The following is a 19841-nucleotide window of genomic DNA, read 5'->3' as shown; positions in this document are numbered from 1 at the left end:
GTACCTTGTTTATGATCAGAAAGCTAAAAACTTGGGTGGTTTCTGAAGTGAGCAGTTTATAATCTAATAGTTGAGGTTTTATGTTTCATGTTAGGAATGCCTAAATGAGATGGTTTAGAAACATAATATTCTTTCAGTATAATTGACTCTTGTTTGGGGTATCAAATGATTGAAATTCACTAGTGATCCTGGAAGGAACGACATAGTCGCATGTGAGCCCAAGTGCTGTACTGTTTGGAGAAGACTTCCTCGAGAAAGAAGCATCTGCTTACAGAGAGGGTGCCTGATGAGAGGGTGATTTTGAGTGGTTTTGTTAGTTTGGAAGAAGGTGCCTGTTCTACTCAGTGTTGAACACAAGCCCTAATGCAATACTTTCCCATAGTAATATTTACCAACTCACTTTCTGTCAAAGATCCTTCATAAGCTCTATAAGCTACAGTTTCTTTTTTCTTTTTTGCTTTTTTAGGGCCACACCTGCGGCATATGGAGGTTCCCAGGGTAGGCATCTAATTGGAGCTACAGCTGCCGGCCTACTCCAGAGCCACAGCAATGCCAGATCCAGGCTACATCTGTGACCTACACCACAGCTTACAGCAATGCTGGATCCTTAACCCACTGAGCAAGGCCAGGGATCGAACCTGAAACCTCATGGTTCCTAATCAGATTCGTTTCTGCTGAGCCACGACAGGAACTCCGAGCTACAGTTTCTATATGATTCCAGGAACATTTCTTCATGGGGGTAAAGGCTGTGGTTCTGCTACAGGAACTAGAAGTCCCTAACAGTGCCATTGGCTGTCAGGCTCCTGAGCCCAGGCTCACTTCCTACTAAGACCCTTCAGTGTCTGTCCCCCTGCTCTCATCTTCTGTGGGGTGGGGCCATGTGGGAGAGGGCAGGTAGGCTACATACCAGGCTGGGGAGGAGAGACACATCCTCACTAGATCCTTTTGTACTCATGCTTATAAGTGTGTTCTTTCCACCTCTCCCAGAAACATTCTGGCAAAGTGGGGATTTAAAGTTTCGAGGGCTGCTAGCCCAGGGCTGTAGCAGTTCCTGACTCAACCTCCTAGTTCCAGGGTAAAAGAAGAAATCTTTTTCTTTCTGTGGTGGGAGAGCAGAAAGTTGGTAAAGGGAACACACGTGCTAGTGCTAAAGAGGAAGACTCCAGTTTTGGTCTAGGCTGGGAAGCCCTTACCACTATCCTTCCTCACATTCTATACTTTTGTGGTCCACTACAGTTTACATTTTTCACCAACCCACTTGTCAACACGGGTGCGCCTTTTGAGTTTCAAAAATCAGAAACAGTTTCATGAGGAAAACATCCAGGCCAGTTCTGCCCTCACTTCTCTTTCATTCTCCACGCGCCTCCTCCCCAGTAGGCTTTCAAATCAGCATTCTTCTGCTAGATCTTCCCTAATTGTTCATCCTACAAGTTCAGTTCTCTAGAAAAGATGATGACATGGACAATTTTAATGTTTTATTTGCAATTCAGAGTTCCCCAAGATACATAGAAAGTTATAGTGGATCAAGTTTTCTTCCCCCATCTAGTTCAATCTACCCAGTTCCATTCCACCCCTACTCTGCACAGGTAACCACTGTCAGGTCACAAATGTGTTAAGAAATTGCAGAGCCAGGTCTGGTCTGTGGACTGTGATGACAATGTGTATATATGGATTCAGTAAATTGTTTAGCCCTCCCTCCCACATTCAATAACTGGAGTGCATTTACCCATGCTTTAAGATGATAGAATTTTCCACACTCATCTTGCTGAATCACCTAACACACATTTTTAGTTAAACTATTCAGTAAATTGCATAGGAAGCTAGTCTACAATCATGAAATCTGTGGCATGCTGTTTCTAAGCTTCTGATTCCTTGGTCTCCCTCCATTCCTCACTGTTGGGTCAGTTTTGTTGTTTGCAGCATAACTCCCTCCCCCCCCCCCCCCGCCAGCTGTACTTGTGGGATGCAGAAATTCCTTGGCCAGGGGTTGAACCCACCTCACAGCAGTGACCTGAGCCACAGCAGAGACAATGCTGGGTCCTTAACCCGCTGAGTCACCGGGGAATACCACAGCATAATTTTTAATACATTTACCGTCTTTGTTTCTTCTCATACCAGAACTTGCCTTTTGTCAGATGCCATAGGTTGATTCAAGGCATTACTTTGGATTGGGTTTTGCTGTTCCATTGAGTAAAGTTGAGACAAATGTCTGCCTCTTCTACTACATCTTCTTAAAGAGACAGTAAATCTTAAATTTACCCCAGGTGCTTTCCTCTTCTTCCACCAAAATAGATGACATCTCAGTGTTGTTTCTAATAACGAATCATTTTCTGACATTCAAAGCAAGACTTTCTAGGACTCTTGCTTAAATAATAGCATATGCTTTAGGCTCAACCCTGATTATTTGAAGAAGAGAATTTTGATAACTGTAACAGATTACTCCAAAACTTAGTAGCTTATACCAACAACCATTTTTTTATTATTTCTCATAGTTCTGTGGGCCAGTAATTTAGACAGGTAACTAATAGCACGAGGGCCTTGTCTTCACTCCAGGATGTCTGGAGACACAGCTGGGATGGAGGGAGTCATCCCTCCCTGTCCTCTCCCCTGTGGTCTCCAGCGTAGCAGCCTCAGGGAAATTGCAGTTCTAACATGCTGGCCCAGGACTCCAAGAGCAAGTGTCCCTAGAGGCCTGGCTGCAAGGCTTCATATGACTTGCCCTTGACACCAGTCCTGGAACACCCCTCTGTCATGTTCTACTGATCAGGCAATCCTCTAAGGTCAACCCAAACCCAGGAGTTGGGGAATCAGATCAATCTTCCAGTGAGAGGAGTATCAGAGTATTTCTGGCTGTCTTTAACGTGCCACAAAAACAATAGGATGTTGTTATATACGAATGTTAAATTCTGTTTCATTTGATGAGTGTAAAAACTTCTGAATATGTTAGTAAACTTCATAAAAAACAAACTAAGAAACTCCTAATTTCTGATTTTTTTCCCCCTCTTTTCACAGCTGCACCTGTGGCATATGGGAATTCCTGGGCTAGGAGTCGAATTGGAGCTACAACCACAGCAATGCTGGATCCGAGCTACATCCGTGACCTATACTCCATACAGCTTGCAACAATGGTGGAACCTTAACCCACTGAGCGAGGCCAGGGATCAAACCTGACTCCTCGTGGAGACTACTCGGGTCCTTAGCTCACTAGGCCACAACGGGAACTCCTGATTTTTTTTTTTTTTTCTTTAAAGAAAGAATGTCCTGGTATTTAAAAATTTATACTTTGCATCAAAGGACTAGAGGAAACTTGCAGAATATTGGCAAATGAGCTAAAATAAATTCTATCTACAGTTTAACTGTTGCTAAAGTAAAATGGAGTCGATGTGATCTTTGTCTCATGAAATGTTTTCAGAGAAGAGTCTTTTTAGGACTGCCCAGTCACTTGATTATTTCAGAAACTTTCCCTACATTTAAGAGATCTCAAGCATGTAATTGTGATGGATCTCCTTATGTAAAAGTGAAATCTGAGCAGTCTCTAGAATGAAGGATACATTACCTGACAGGTGGATTTGAGCCAACCAGAAACACATCATAGGTCAGAAAAAGCTTTACATACTCAGGTAAGTTTTAGAAAGGAGAAGGGCATACATATAATCATGTTCTTTTCATTCCTGTGCATGTTTTTGCTGGTGTAGCATTTTTAAACTTCATCTTCTTAATCCAAGCAGAGGAAAATTCTGCCACTTTCCACCTCATCCTGACACTTTCATCCAACTAGTCTTTATAAAATGCCAATTTGACATGTCACCAGTCTGAGCTTAATAGAGCAAGTGAGCTTAATTCCTCCACGAACAATTCCAATCAACCAGTAGTTTTCAGATTTTATGGCCCTTCCCCTTATGCAGAATAAAGCACGCCTGACTTGGAAAAGGGGAGACAGCAGAGCCAACAACCTTTCGCACGAGGACCAGTAAACGCTGTAATTTTGATCTTTGTAGCTCTTGAGGCATTAGATTAAATTGTTGTTAAATTAATAAAGTTTTATAGTTTCTAAACTTAGTCTAAATGATTTTATAGTATCGATATATGCTAAGACTTGACTTGGGGTAGGGGAGAGAAAACTTAGATATTTCATGGGTTGATGAACTTAGGTCTTTGGATAGAAACTCAATTCCCCTTTTCTGCCTACATAATTAAAACAGAAGGCTTTTTACTTGGTTGTTGTGTTCCTTAAAGTAACTTCAGACTTTGTTGTGCAACCATCAGCACCCTGCATCTCCAGAACTTTTCTTTTGTCCCAAATTGAACCTCAGTATCTGTTAAGCAACTACTCCCCACTCCGTCTCTCTCAAGTCCCTGGCAGCCACCACTCTACTTTCTCTATGAATTGACCCCTCTAGGTACCTTATGTAAGTGGAGTCACACAGTGTTTGTCTTTTTGTGCCTGGCTTATTTCACTTAGCATAATGTCCTCAAGATTCATTCATGTGTCAACTTTATTCCTTTTCAAGGCCGAATAATTTTCAGCTGTATTTTTACCACATTTTGTTTATCTGTTCATCCATCAGTGAATATTTCAATTGTTTCCACTTTTAGGATATTATGAACAATGCTCCTATGAACATCAGAGTACTAATTATCTGAGACTCTGTTTTCAGTTCTTTTGGGTATATACCTAAAAGTGGAATTGCTGGATCATATGATAATTTTTATTTTTTTGAGGAACTCTTATACTGCCCTCCATAGTGTCTGCACTGTTTTACATTCCCACCAACAATTCTCAGTTTCTCCATATCCTCACCAATACTCGTCTGTTTTTTGGATAATAGCCATCCTAATGGGTAGAAAGTTGTATCTCATTGTAGTTTTGATTTGCATTTCCCTAATGAAAACTGTTGTTTCTTGCATATTTTTCATTTATTTATATTTGAAGGTGTGTTGTCTTTAAATTTATGAACCACATATGAAAAATGTGGAAAATATCCTATAAGAAATGGTTGATTTATTCAGCTAGAACTTCCAGTTACAAATATTTGAGAGGATTACAGTACTTTACTTACATTGATTTTTAAAGTATTTATAGCAACTCTAGGCCAATGTGGTTGTAGTACTTTGTAGTAAATGATTAAATAGTCTGTTAGCGAATACATGATTTTGTTATTGCAAGAATTCCTAAATCCACCTTTTTAAAATAAGTAATTTGAAAATTGCCATTTGAAAGTTGGATGTCGGTGCTCTTTCTTTTCTCCTTAAGTGTTCCTGTGTAGACAGGCTTTATTTCCTTGGGTTTCTGAAAGAAGACACACTACAAGGCTGAAGCTTAGCTCCCAAGAATATTTAATATGGTGTCTTATTCCCAGAAATAGAGCTGCCATTTGGCAACCCATACTCATTGTTAGGCCAGGATGACTGATTAGGCTGTAGAACAAAATATTTTAGGACTTCCCTTGTAGCTTACAACAAAATATTTTAAATTAGGAATCCTTGGAAAGCAAAGGGTCATCTCTTTACTTCCTTTCTTTATACAATTAAAAATTAATAGTATTTATTGCAGATTTGTAAAATTGTAATTATTCCTGAAACTGAGATAATTTTGCTCTGAGTAGTATTTTGAGATTCTGAACATGAAGGGGGGATAAGGTGTGAGTGGCGATAAAGAATGTTATAAAGCTGTTTTATTTTTTGGCTTATCCAGTGGGTTATAGTAACAATATGTGCATGACAGTGCTTGAATTTAGAGAGCTCTGTGTAAGATGAACATGCTGTTCATTTCTCAAAGCAGCAGTTCTGGGGTAAACTTAATCTAGTTCACATGATTGGCTGGGCAGTCTCAGATTTAGAGTACCCAGTTACTGTTAAATGATTTAACATTCATAGTGAACTTACGTGCACATACATTCTTGTTGAGCGAGGTGGGCATGTATTGATGATACCTTTTAAAAACTTTTTCCCAGCAAAGCATCTTGATAGACTGTCACTAAAACCAAGTAATGAGGAAAAATTGCATAATGTAAAAAATACAAAAGCCATTACATCTGGGGAATAGCATAAAGGGAACCATCTATTTTGTATGTGTTCCTTCAGTCCTGGTTCACTTTGGTATAGAATTGACATCATTGGCAACTCTGAGTAGCAATTTGCGGTGTGTCCCAAGAGAACTAAGACAGTAAATAATTGATAGAATATTACCATTAAATGAAGAAAATATTGGTACTTCTTTCCTTACTGCTCTCACACTGTACTTTCTGTGCTTAATAGGTAATCACCTATTTGATCTCTAGAAATTGGCTATTAAAATTGTTGCTGTTAAAATTATGACTTTAATCTGGTTTATTTTTGTGACATCCACTGTTTTTAATCTCTGGTATAGATTAACCTGTACCCCTCTTTCTCTTCTAGAATGACTCTGCTCATAGTGATTATATGCAAAGTGGCGAAGCCAGTTTGTTAGAACAAGCCCCAATACCTCATGACGGACTTACTGTGGCACCTCATAGAACCCAGCGAGAAGGTATGCTATGTGTTTTTTTTCCTAAACTTTAGAGCATCTGTACGTGAAAAGATTGCAGCATGTTCTTAACATTGGTTAACTCACTCTTTCTCCTTTTTGAAATAGAGAATCCTACGGGTCTAGGTTGGGCTCAAATGCCAGACCTCGTACTTCCTTGAGTCTGCATATGGGCCCTGGCTTCACAGCCCCTGGCCTGTCCCAGCACATACTCACCTGGTTCTGCCTTGTAGTCATGGATCTTCTATCTGGCTGCATACTTCTGGAGGGCAAAGACCTTCACCTACTCCTGAAGTATTAGTACAGCACTATATCTGTGGAAAATACTCAGTTTCTCCTGAAGAAATTAATTTTATAGAAGTTCACTGCAAGAGAGTAAAGATATTTCTTACACGTCCATGTTTTCTGCAGTAATGCACTTTTCAAGAGGACTGAGTTGGGGGTGGGGGGTGAAAGGACATGGCCACCTGATTAGAGTTGAGTTCAGATATTCTCTTCATATCTGGGGGTCCGTTAACCTGTATTGAGGGAAAAATTGAAATAGAAACTGTGGACTGCTGCCTAGACAGTCTTGGGAAGGGAATGATGTACAATAAGCATCACACTCAACTGTAACAGCTTTGAATTGGTGTCATTTTGTCTCCTTCTGTTACACTAATAATCCTTTTCATGTATTATATTTTTCTTTACAGAGAAAAAATAGATGTGAGTGTTTAATGTTTAAAAAAGGTTTATGTAATGACTACTTCTGTTCTAGACTTGAAGGATAGACTACTTCAGCCAGGCTCGCTGAACCTGCCAGTAACCTAAAGCAGTTTGGTTTTACAGTGAGGGTCCTTTTTTTGAAAAAATAAATAAATGAAGATATTGGGGAAAAAAACCATTAAGACTACATCAAAATGGTAACAATTAACTCTGAGATAGTTCTTATAAATGGATTTTTTTTCATATTCTTAATTCTTAAACAAATGTATGTAGTCCATACTTTCAATTTTAATTTCAAGTTTTAAAGGATCTCCCGTTATCAGCCATTCCTCACCACATACTCTTTTTGTCTTCCTCATCTTGATTCTGATAGATCACAGCAGGTATGATTTGAAATCAAGGCTGAAGCCATGGCCATGTTCCCATACCTCTACCGCTCCAGTGACCCCCTACCCTCACTCCACTGATTTTCAGAAGTAAAGCTGCTTCATAGTTCTGAACATTGATCAGTTCAGATGGTTTTTATTTAATAGCATCATCCTTAACATAATTTATAGAACAGCTTTTGGAAACAGCAGACTTTGGTCTTTATCATATTGGAGCAGTTCTGTGCAGTTACAGGTTTCTCACCTGGCTTTTGAGATTTTCTTTTGTCTCCGTCCTCAACATTCCTCACCCACCAAGGGAAGTTGGCTCAGAATCAGGCCACCAAACAGTTTATATTTGGAAAGTCGGCACAAAACACTGGTAATGGTATCTATCTCCTTAGCTTATTATGAATTACAAATATCTGTTTATCAGGAAATTTCTGTAATCTTTGTTTCCTGCTTTCTCATTGCCCACCTTCTGTGATCTATAGCAATCTTAATTCTTCCTGTATTCTTTTGTTACTTTGTATATTCTGCTTCACCTATTTTAACATCTTCCTTTAAGGCGAAGTGAGTCCTTCCCTTTTCTTCTCCATCTCCTGTCCCCTGAATCCAGCAGTAACCCTGGTCTGTTGAGCCACTTTCCTAACTTCTTCCCTGTGACCTTTATCATCTTCATTACAATGTCTTCTATCTATACCCTCAGTAACAATCTTTTTTTCCCTTAAGTCCTTATATTATGCTTAAGACTGGCTCTTTTCAATTTGTGAAAGTGATTTACTTTGTAAGATGAAAAGTTTTATTGAATCAGAATGTATGAAATAATTAGTTGGGGAATTTGCACATTTGCTTACTTCATGAATAAATTGACCATCTAGTTGAATTCAGAGTCATTGTTCTTAAGCCGCTAATATAATTTATGACCACTATTTTTATCTGTATAATAAATTGTGAAAATTTTTTCCTATAGTGAACCATCATATTTCATTATAATGTTAAGTTTGTATTGCCATTATATGATATTAAAGGTTACATTTGAGAAAAATAATTTTTATTTTTTTTATTATTTATTTTTTTATTTATTTATCTTTTTAGGATTGCACCCTTGGCATATGGAAGTTCCCAGGCTAGGGGTTAAATCGGAGCTACAGTTGCTGGGCCTGTGCCACAGCCACAGCAATGCCAGATCCAAGCCATATCTGTGACCTACACCCACAGCTCACGGCAACACCAGATCCTTAACCCACTGAGCAGGGCCAGGGATCAAACCCCCGTACTCATGGATACTAGGCGTTTTTGTTAACTGCTGAGCCACAACAGAAACTCCAAGAAAAACAATTTTTAAATTCTCAATTGGAAAGAAATTTTTATCAGTTTCATCTTATTTTGAAGGTTTTTTTTCAAATTAAAAAATTTTGTTGTTTACACTTAATGTGCATAAGTAATTGAATGACTCTAAAGTGTTGTATTTATGGTAATCTGAATTAACAGACAGTTTTGAAGATTATCATCTAGAAAGATAATCTTCATTGCAGGCACCTTTTATTATTTATCTTTGGTGCTTGGTAGAGTGTTTGAAACTACTTTAGCCCCTCAGTGTGCTGAATGGATATAGAAAAAAAGTTACTTCATGGACACTCAGCACATTGATATGCTTTCCGGGGTTTTTTGTTTGTTTGTTTTATTTCATGATTAAGGCTAGTAGTAAAGATGAAGATAAATAGCTTAATCGTTTGGCTTTGTCAGATTGGGTAACTGAAATGTGCATCTAGTCTGGGTAGAACAAGTCAGCATGTTTTCTTTTTTTCAGCTGTACACATTGAGAAGATAATGTTGAAAGGAGTCCAGAGAAAAAGGGCTGACAAATATTGGGAGTACACCTTCAAAGTAAGCTACTCTCACCCAAAAAGATATCTCATACTATGTTAAATGATCTTTTGAAAAGAATGAAAATTGATCTTTGGAAAAACTTCTGGCAGGTGTGCTAATTTAAGAAAAGCTATACACATGTATACATTTATTTTAATTAAGGGAATGTACTATTTTCAGTATATACTGCATGGTTTGCCAGTTTTAAAAATTGTATTACATTAAAATTACTCTGACAGATTTATTAAGAAATAAGAGCCTTAGATTTAGGTGTAAGGTATATCTTTAAATTGAGAAAAGTAAACATTCATCGGTATTTTTAAAAATCAAGATCATAGGCATTGTCTTTTCCCAGGATTGTTTTCCTTGGGGTGTTTCTTCTCTTCTTTCTCTGAGGCTTTTATTCCCTGGCCTTTGTTTCCTTGCCATCTTATCTCTTAATTGCTCTGCTGCATTCTGTCCTTCACACAGCTGTCTCATTAACCGCAGAGCCCACCTCTGTTAATCCCCACAGCCCCCTTTTGCCTGTTGGCTGTGATATGGATTCCATGTCCATGTCTTCCTTCCTCCCTGCTCGGGCTTCATTGTCAAGCCCTTTCTCCTAAGGTGGGAGTACACATGCCTTGAAGCCACCTGGAAGGATGCTGTGTTTCTACGCATCTTCACTTCACTTCTTCCCCAAAGGTGTTGCTTGCCAGACTTCACCTGTGCTTACAAAGTCTTTTCTGATCCTCCAACAGAATGTTTTTTCATTCATCCCACGTGTACTACCATCAGACCTTTCTCAGATTCCTGTATTTGGGTTCCATGATTTTTCTTCCCAAAAGGTGACCATCTCATAGAGAGCAGGAATCTTCATCCTCTGCGTTTCACCATATCTTAACTTACTTAGTACATTTGTTGGATGAGTTTCAGGACTCTGGCTTCTGCCTTGTGGGAGAAATACCCCCCCCCAGTTAACATATTTTAAGTCCTTATCTCCATGTTTCACTTAAGTTTTGTAGCATGTGGCACAAGCCACCCAACTCTCCTCATTCACTTACATCAGCTCTCTTTTTGTTGCTAGAGCTCTTAGCTCATTTCTTCTTAAGGTCTTCATTGTCTCCTGGCTCTGGAATGATCTTTCCCCAGACCATGGCACAGCTGACATCCCTTCAACTCACAGACCAGCTCGAAAGCTCCCTCCTTCGAGGTCCTTCTTGGCACCATCTGATGTGCTTCTCCCAGCTCCTGCTCCATGCCCAGTTCATTTTCTTTGGAGCCCTGATCACTGATGGAATTCCTTATACATTCATTGGTTTTAATTTGTCTCCTGGACTGGACTCTGACCTCAGCTAGCAGCAGCTTCACTGTCTTTTCCTCTCCTGTATCCCGATCATAAGAACAGTATCTGGCCCAAGTAACTGTTCAGCAAATATGTGAATAATTTAAAATCACTTAAAAGATGTACCAGTTAATAAGGATATTTGAGGATTGCTAGATGAAATTTTGTATATAATTTTATGTATCCGGTTAATAATGGTATGATTAGTTGGTGAGACTTACATATAAACATAGTTCAAGTATTTAACTCCATTCAAATAATTGTAAAGTAGAAATTATTAGTTGGCCACCATCAAGTTCATTGAATTAAAAGTATCCAAGAAGTGGGCGGATAACAGATTTTAATTCTGGCTCTTCCACTTACTTAGAATTGAATCTAAGTTAAGTTCACCTTTTGAGTTTTAGTTTCTCCATCTGGAGCTGGAGATTGTCATATCTGCCCCTCTACCTTAATAGGGTTTTGAAACATTGAGATAAAGATGATATCTCTTCATAAATTATAAATCCCAATAAAAAATATAATATGGTACTACAAAAAAGGGGCAGTAAACTCAATGTTTCTCTTAGGAATGCATATTTAATAAGTTCCAGGAGATGAAGTTTTTACCTTTCTTGGAGCAGAACTCTATACTGCCAAAGTGTCATTTTAGAGTCCTGCAACTTCACCAAAAGGAATGTAAGATATTTCCCTTTCTAAAAAATTCCTAAAATATAGGCACATTTTTAAAAGACAGCTTGTTTTGAAAACCATGCATTTTGAAAGTAGTTATTTTAAAACTGCGAAGTAGAATATATATACTGTTAATTTCAACAGTTTCAAAAAAATATGACAATATCAGAATACCTTCATATTTCTAATTGTTAATCTTGATAAAGTTTAAGTCAGGTCATCTGTTTTACACATGACTTTTTCCCCAGTTAATTCCTGCCTAAGAAATAACTATGTTGTTTTTTTTTTAAATCAGGTAAATTGGTCTGATCTTTCAGTCACAACAGTAACAAAAACCCACCAAGAACTACAGGAATTTCTACTGAAGGTAAAAGTATAGATTTTGTTGTTAAAATGAATTTTACATTGTATATGAACTCCCAAATTCAAATAATTATAAAGTAGAAATTATTAGTTCTATTAATTAAATTAAAAGAAGTTGGCTTAAAACTCTCAGTGAACTTTAGCTATAGAAAATCTCATTCTAAACCTAAGTTTTCTTACCTTTCATTACCAACCTAAGGAACTGATGGTTTTCCACCTTTATTTAAAAAAGAACCTCATTTCTACTTCTTTGCTGACGTGTATGTTAATATTACTAGTGGCTTCGTTGCAAGGGTACTTTCTATGAAAGGGTCTCCTGCAAAATTAGGTAGGCTTTGTTTGCATTTGGTACTGCCTTATTCATCTCCTTCTGTGGACTTCATTAAATGTATCTCTGTTCCTTGAGTTCCAGCTCCTCCCCCCTTACCCCCCACTGTGATAGAGACAGTATTGAGAAATATGTAGAAATACCTTATCAGACATGTGGAGGTGAAAGGTATCTTAGATCATTTTGTTCAAACTCTTACTGTTTGTTTTATACTAATTTTGTTGAAAATTGTATGGGTAGAGATAATTATTAAAAGGAGAGAATAGATTTAAATCGTTAACCAATAAATTGCTGTTTCTCACTTAGTACCATATTTTTAAATTTGTTAATAGGGAAATAAAGCAGAAAGTGCAGAAACAGGCAATATTCCCTACTCAGTTACCAACTTGTGGGGAGAGGTCATAGTTACTGAACTATGATATCTGCAGTTTTCAGGATAGTGCTGGTTTTTAAATTGTCTGCTTGTCACCATAAATACATTCTTTTCAGGTAATATGGGTCTTTGTTTATTCTTAAAGCCAGAAGAGGCTCAGTCACCAGCTGGCAGAGCTTCGGGTGTTGTTGCAGGTCTAGTTCTACTGGGTGCAGTCACCCAGGGACAACTGAAATATTTCCATTTTCCCAAGGCTGTTTTAAAATAGGCTCTTCCAGTTAAGGCAGAGAACTCCTTCACCCACTTCAAGCATGTGAAGATGGGAGTGGTCACTAATTTCTAGTCACATGCATATGACCTGTCAGAGGTCACAGCAAGGTGAGAAGGAAGGTGCATGAGCCACAGCGTCTGGGGAAGAGGCCATCAGCCCCCCACTCACCATCTGCCTGTTGAAGAAATTAGGGGGGCTGCTCCACACATGTGCTTTTAAAATCTCTTCTGCTGTTTCTGACTTTCCTGCCTCTTGATAGAATAATTTATCAGATTTAAGGGTAAATAATCATGAACAGGCTTCCTTTGTGTCAGAGCAGTATGCTTCCTTTCCTTCCTTCTGTTGCCCTTTCCTCTACAAAATTCTCTCAGGGAGGGTCATTTGAGGGGTGCAGAACTCAGGTCAGAATATCTCGCCGTGTAGAGTCGGATGCATCAGGGTCCACCATTGCCGCCTGTCAAGGCCCAGCCTGTCCCCTCTGCTGCGAGCACGTGAATGACCCCAGCCTGTGGCCTGGTGCCGGACAGGTCTTCTCTCCTACTGGGTTTTCCTGGGCTTTGGCTACTGTTTCTCTTGAGAGATTTCATGTTTCAGTCATACCCCCCCCTACTCTTGGCATGTGGAAGTTTTTGGGCCAGGGTTCGAATCCAAGCTGCATCTACAACCTGTGGCACAACTATGGCAACACCAAATCCTTAACCAGCTGTGCCTGGCCAGGGATCAAATCTGAGCCACCACAGTGGGAACTCCTCAGTCACACAAGTTTTTAAAAGCTTAGGTGCTTTAAAAAAATGTAGTCCCTGTGTTCTCTTGTGGTGCAGTGCGTTAAGGATCTGGCATTGTCACTGTAGTGGCTTGGTTCCTTGCTTTGGTGTGGGTTTGATCCCTGGCCCAGGAATTTCAACATGTCTCGGGTATGGCCATAAAAAAATGAAGCCCCAAATAAATAATTCAGTCTTTAGAATCACAGTAATTAATGATCCCCCTGCTTAGCCAACATTTGAATGTAGTGTTTTTTCATTTGAACCAATCAGTGCCTTATCAAGTTACATGAAATAATTGGCAACATAATATACTTCTAGAAATGAATTTCCTATTTTAAAATATTCTTTCAAGTTTACCAAATATTTTTTTTTCCTGTTTACCTTCCTTTTAAAATCATCTACAAAAGAGTAAAAACCATCCACTTGACATCCTGTACATACTAACAGTCTTTAACTTTTGTGGAGGCTGTTTAACTACATTTAGGGTTTGCTATAACATGCAAGAGAGAGTGAGGTCAGGGCTTTCAGATCCCTTTTTTCCATCTAAATGGCAGCCTCTGTCCTCCACACCCCAGCCCCCTCTCTTGCTGCTGCGTAGACAGGTGCTACATCTGGCACCTGTCCGCTGTTTCACCTTGCCAGAAGGGAAGCTTCTTGGAGGTAGGGTTTTTGTTTCCTCTTCACTGCTAGATCCATAGTACCTGAAACAGTACTTAGGACAGGGTTGGAGAGTGACTCTTTGTTGACTGAATGAACAAATGGATTAATTCGAAGAGTTACAAATATAAAATTTTAATGAGGCTTTGTAGATGGTTGTCCCTTAGGTCTCAGTGTTTTTTGAAAAAAGCTTGTAATGCAGTATAAATGTCTTCCAGCATGCTGGCTTGTGCTAAGGCTGAGTGTGCTGGAACAAAGACCAGCCAGGTGAGAAAGTTCCAGTGACTGGAAGAGAAGAGATGTGATTTAAAGCTGAATTTTGAGTTAATACGCCTTCCTCTAGGACTGGGAATAGTCCCTGGAAATTTAAGATAAAAACTACTTGAAAATAAATCAGTTTGTAAGTACCGATGGCTATATACCCACACTGCCCTGTCACTGACCAGGTGAAATTGTGTGTGTTAGAAGAGCCATCATTTGGTAGTTGAAGTAGACTTCTCCATTGAAGTTGGTTTGGGCTGTGTACAGATATATTCAGGAGAAATCGAGTTTAAAGTGTATAATATGATATACACCTTGCATCCTAAATCTATATTAAAGTAACATCAAAGTGTGAATATTGAATAGATAGTCTTTGTTCAGAAAATATGTAGATAGAGAACTTGTTTCTTCTTGTTAGTGGTCGTTGGACATGATTTTACATAGTGTTTGGAATGCCAGCAGAGCGTTTAACCTTACCATGTTAATAAAAGAACCAAGAAGAGCTTCGTTCTGTTAAAACATCTTGATTCCATGGTCTCACTGTGCCTAAAATAATAATACTTTATTCTACATTTGTTAAATTTTCCACTTCTGAATTTTTGACTCAAAGTTCTTATTTGCCAGAAGGATACTTACTTTGGGTTCTGCAATGAAAACTTTTTATGCATACTGACACATTCGTATAGGTTGTTATATTCCTGTGGTGCCATAGATAATATGTTAACGGTTCTACTCTTAATTTTAGTGAAAGTGCCTGCAATTCAAGGGGTAATTGCAAAGACTAGTAATTTCCCATTGTGGCTCAGTGGAACTAGTATCCATGAGGATGTGGGTTCAATCCCTGGCCTTGCTCAGTGAGTTAAGGATCCGTCATTGCCATGAACTGTGGTGTAGGTTGAAGACTCGACTGGGATCTCAAGTTGCTGTGTCTGTGGTATAGGCCAGCAGCTACAGCTCCAATTCAGCCCCTATCCTGGGAACTTACATATGCTGCAGGTGCGACCCTAAAAAGCAAATACATACATACATATGTACATGCATGCATACATACATACATTGCAAAGACTAGTTATCTAAAGTCAAAAGGAAAACTTTGAATCCCTGAAAGATTTGAGAAATTGTTTTTTTTGTGTTTTTTTAATTTATTTTTTCTGCTGTACAGCATGGGGACCAAGTTACACTTAGATGTATACCTTTTTTTTTCTCTTTGTTCTGTTGTGCTATTAAGTATCTAGACATTGTTCTCAATGCTACACAGCAGGATCTCATTGTAAATCCATTCCAAGAGCAATAGTTTGCATCCAATAACCCCATGCTCCCAAACCCTCCCTCTCACCCCTGAGCAACCACAAGTCTGTTCTCCAAGTCCATGATTTTCTTTTCTGTGGAAAGGTTCATTTGCACTGTATATTGGATTCCAGTTACAAGTGATATCATATGGTATTTGTCTTTGTCTTTCTGACTTATTTCACTCAGTATGAGTCTCTAGTTCCATCCATGTTGCTGCAGATGGCTGAGTAGTATTCCATTGTGTATATATACCACATCTTCCTAATCCAATCATCTGTCGATGGACATTTGGGTTGTTTCCATGTCTTGGCTATTGTGAATAGTGCTGCAGTGAACATGCAGGTGCACGTGTCTCTTTTAAGGAGAGTTTTGTCCGGTTAGATGCCCAAGAGTGGGACTGTGGGGTCATATGGAAGTTCTATATATGGATTTCTAAGGTATCTCCAAACTGTTCTCCATAGTGGCTGTACCAGCTTACATTCCCACCAACAGTGGAGGAGGGTTCCCTTTTCTCCACAGCCCCTCCAGCACTTGTTATTTGTGGACTTATGAATGATGGCCATTCTGACTGGTGTGAGGTGGTATCTCATGGTAGTTTTGATTTGCATTTCTCTTATAATCAGGGATGTTGAGCATTTTTTCATGTGTTTGCTGGCCATCTGTGTATCTTCGTTGGAGAACAGTCTATTCAGGTCTTTTGCCCATTTTTCTATTGGGTGGTTGGCTTTTTTGCTGTTGAGTTGTATAAGTTGCTTGTATATCCTAGAGATTAAGCCCTTGTCCATTGCATCATTTGAAACTATTTTCTCCCATTCTGTAAGTTGTCTGTTTTCTTTTGGGTTTCCTTTGCTGTGCAAAAGCTTTTCAGTTTGATGAGGTCCCATTGGTTTATTTTTGCTCTTATTTCTGTTGCCTTGGGAGCCTGACCTGAGGAAATATTCATGAAGTTGATGTCCGAGGGTGTTTTGCCTATGTTCTCTTTGAGGAGTTTGATGGTGTCTTGTGTTATATTTAAGTCTTTCAGCCATTTGGAGTTTATTTTTGTGTGTGGCGTGAAGGTGTGTTCTAGTTTCATTGCTTTGCATGCAGCTGTCCAGGTTTCCCAGCAATGCTTGCTGACAGACTTTCTTTTTCCCATATTATGTTCTTGCCTCCCTTGTCAAAGATTAATTGACCATAGGTGTCAGGGTTTATTTCTGGGTTCTCTGTTCTGTTCCATTGGTCTTTCTGTCTGTTTTGATACCAGTACCACACTGTTTTGATGACTGTGGCTTTGTAATATTGCTTGAAGTCTGGGAGAGTTATGCCCCCTGCTTGGTTTTTGTTTCTCAGGATTGCTTTGGCGATTCTGGGTCTTTTGTGGTTCCATATAAATTTTTGGATTGTTTGTTCTAGTTCTGTGGAAAATGTCCTGGGTCATTGGATAGGGATTGCATTGACTCCGTAGATTGCTTTGGGTAGCATGGCCATTTTTACAATGTTGATTTTTCCAATCCATGAACATGGAGTATCTTTCCATTTCTTCACATCTTCTTTAACTTCTTTGATTAATGTTTTATAGTTCTCCGCATAAAAGTCCTTTACCTCCTTGGTCAGGCGTATTCCGAGGTATTTGATTTTGTGAGGTGCAATTTTAAAAGGTATTGTATTTCTGTATTCCTTTTCTAATATTTCATTGTTGGTATATAGAAATGCGACTGATTTCTGAATGTTAATCTTATATCCTGCTACTTTGCTGAATTTATTAATTAGTTCAAGTAGTTTTTGGGTTGAATCCTTAGGGTTTTCTATGTATAGTATCATGTTGTCTGCATACAGTGACAGCTTTATCTCTTCTCTTCCTATTTGGATGCCTTTATTTCTTTTGTTTGTCTAATTGCTGTGGCTAGGACTTGCAAAACTATGTTGAAGAGCAGTGGTGAGAGTGGGCATCCCTGTCTTGTTCCCGATTTGAGGGAGAAGGCTTTCAGTTTTTCCCCATTGAGGATTATATTTGCTGTGGGTTTCTCATAAATGGCTTTGGATATGTTCAGGAATGTTTCCTCTATACCCACTTTGGCGAGGGTCTTGATCATGAATGGATGTTGGACTTTGTCAAATGCTTTTTCTGTATCTATTGAGATGATCATATGGTTTTTGACTTTTCTTTTGTTAATGTGGTGTGTGACGTTGATTGATTTGCATATGTTGAACCATCCTTGTGAACCTGGGACGAACCCTATCTGGTCATGGTGTATGATCTTTTTGATACGTTGTTGGATACGGTTGGCTAAAATTTTGTTGAGAATTTTTGCGTCTGTTTTCATCAAAGATATTGGCCTATGGTTTAATTTTCTTTTTTGGTGGTATCTTTGTCTGGTTTTGGAATTAGGGTGATGGTGGTATCATAGAATAGAATGTCTTTGGGAGTTTTCCTTCTTCTTCAACCTTTGGAAAAAGTTTAAGGAGGATGGGCACCAGATCCTCTTTATATGTTTGGTAGAATTCGCCTGTGATGCCATCTGGTCCTGGGCTTTTATTTGTAGAGAGTGTTTTTATGACATATTCAATTTCATTTCTAGTGATCGGTCTGTTCAGTTGGTCTCTTTCTTCTTGATTCAGTTTTGGCAGGCTGTAAGATTCTAGAAAACTGTCCATTTCTTCCAGATTGTCAAATTTGTTGTCATGTAGTTGTTCATAGTATTCTCTTATGGTTTTTTGTATTTCTGCAATATCCGTTGTGATTTCTCCTTTTTCATTTATAATTTTGTTTATTTGGGTTCTTTCTGTCCTCTTCTTAGTGAGTCTAGCCAGGGGTTTGTCAATTTTGTTTACCTTTTCAGAGAACCAGCTCTTGGTTTTATTAATTTTCTCTATTGTTTTTCGAATCTGTTTTATTGATTTCCTCTTTGATCTTTATTTCCTTCCTTCTGCTGACTTTAGGTCTTTTTTGTTCTTTTTTTTCTAATTCATTTAGGTGGAGGGTTAAGTTGTCAATTTGAGATCTTTCTTCTTTTTTGAGGAAGGCCTGTATTGCTATGAATTTCCTTCGAGCACTGCTTTTGCGGCATCCCATATATTTTGAGAGGCTGTCTTCATTATCATTTGTCTCAAGGTATTTTTTAATTTCCTTCTTGATTTCCTCATTGACCCATTGGTTTTTTAGTAGCATGTTGTTTAGTCTCCATGTAGTAGGTTTTTTCTCATTTCTTTTCCTGTGGTTGATTTCTAGTTTCATGCCATTGTGGTCAGAGAAGGTAATTGAAATAATTTCTATGCTCCTAAATTTGTTGATGTTAGCTTTGTGCCCCAATATGTGATTGATTTTTGAGAATGTTCCATGTGCACTTGAGAAGAATGTGTATTCTGCTTTTTTTGGATGTAGTGTCCTGAAGATGTCAATTAAGTCTAACTTTTCTATTGTTTCCTTTAGGATCTCTGTTGCTTTATTGGTTTTCTGTCTAGAGGATCTGTCCATTGATGTGAGTGGGGTATTAAAGTCTCCTACTATGATTGTATTCCCATCAATTTCTCCCTTTATGTCTGTTAATATTTGTTGTATGTATCTGGGTGCTCCTATATTTGGGGCCTATATGTTGACAATAGGAATATCTTTTTCTCGAATGGATCCTTTAACCATTAAATAGTGTCCTTCTTTGTCTTTCTTTATGTCTTTTGTTTTAAAGTCTATCTTGTCTGGTATGAGTATTGCAACTCCTGCTTTCCTGTCATGTCTATTGGCATGAAATATTTTTTCCCATCCCCTCACTTTCAATCTATATGTGTCCTTTGTCCTAAGGTGAGTTTCTTGAAGGCAGCAGATTGAAGGTTTTTGCTTTTTTATCCACTCAGCCACTCTGTGTCTTTTGATTGGAGCATTCAGTCCATTGACATTTAAGGTGATAATTGATAGATGATTATTTATTGCCATTTTAAACCTCGTGTTCCAGTTGATTCTATGGGTCTCCATTCTTCCTTTCTTTTTTTGGTTGGATGGCCTCCAGTTATTTCCTGCTTGGGTGTTTTTTTTCTTTTCATTTTTTGTGAATGTAATGTTTGGTTTTGATTTGTGGTTGCCCTGTTTTTTAAGTATGTTAACCCCTTGTGTGTTT

General features: G+C 38.5%; 1 protein-coding gene across 1 annotated transcript in view; it reads left to right on the top strand.

Annotated features, from left to right (window-relative positions):
• The window catches only part of ZCCHC2 (zinc finger CCHC-type containing 2), a 57343-nt gene that overhangs the window by 9832 nt on the left and 27670 nt on the right, over positions 1–19841 (top strand). The window contains exons 2-4 of the mRNA XM_047767009.1: positions 6400–6511; positions 9392–9468; positions 11739–11810. Coding sequence (XP_047622965.1) covers positions 6400–6511; positions 9392–9468; positions 11739–11810 — 261 coding nt within the window. The remainder of the gene's footprint in view (positions 1–6399; positions 6512–9391; positions 9469–11738; positions 11811–19841) is intronic.

Source organism: Phacochoerus africanus, chromosome 2 (assembly GCF_016906955.1).
Source record: "Phacochoerus africanus isolate WHEZ1 chromosome 2, ROS_Pafr_v1, whole genome shotgun sequence".
Lineage (NCBI taxonomy): Eukaryota > Metazoa > Chordata > Mammalia > Artiodactyla > Suidae > Phacochoerus > Phacochoerus africanus.
Note: the sequence above shows the minus strand (reverse complement) of the source record. Positions and strands in the feature narration are given on the sequence as shown.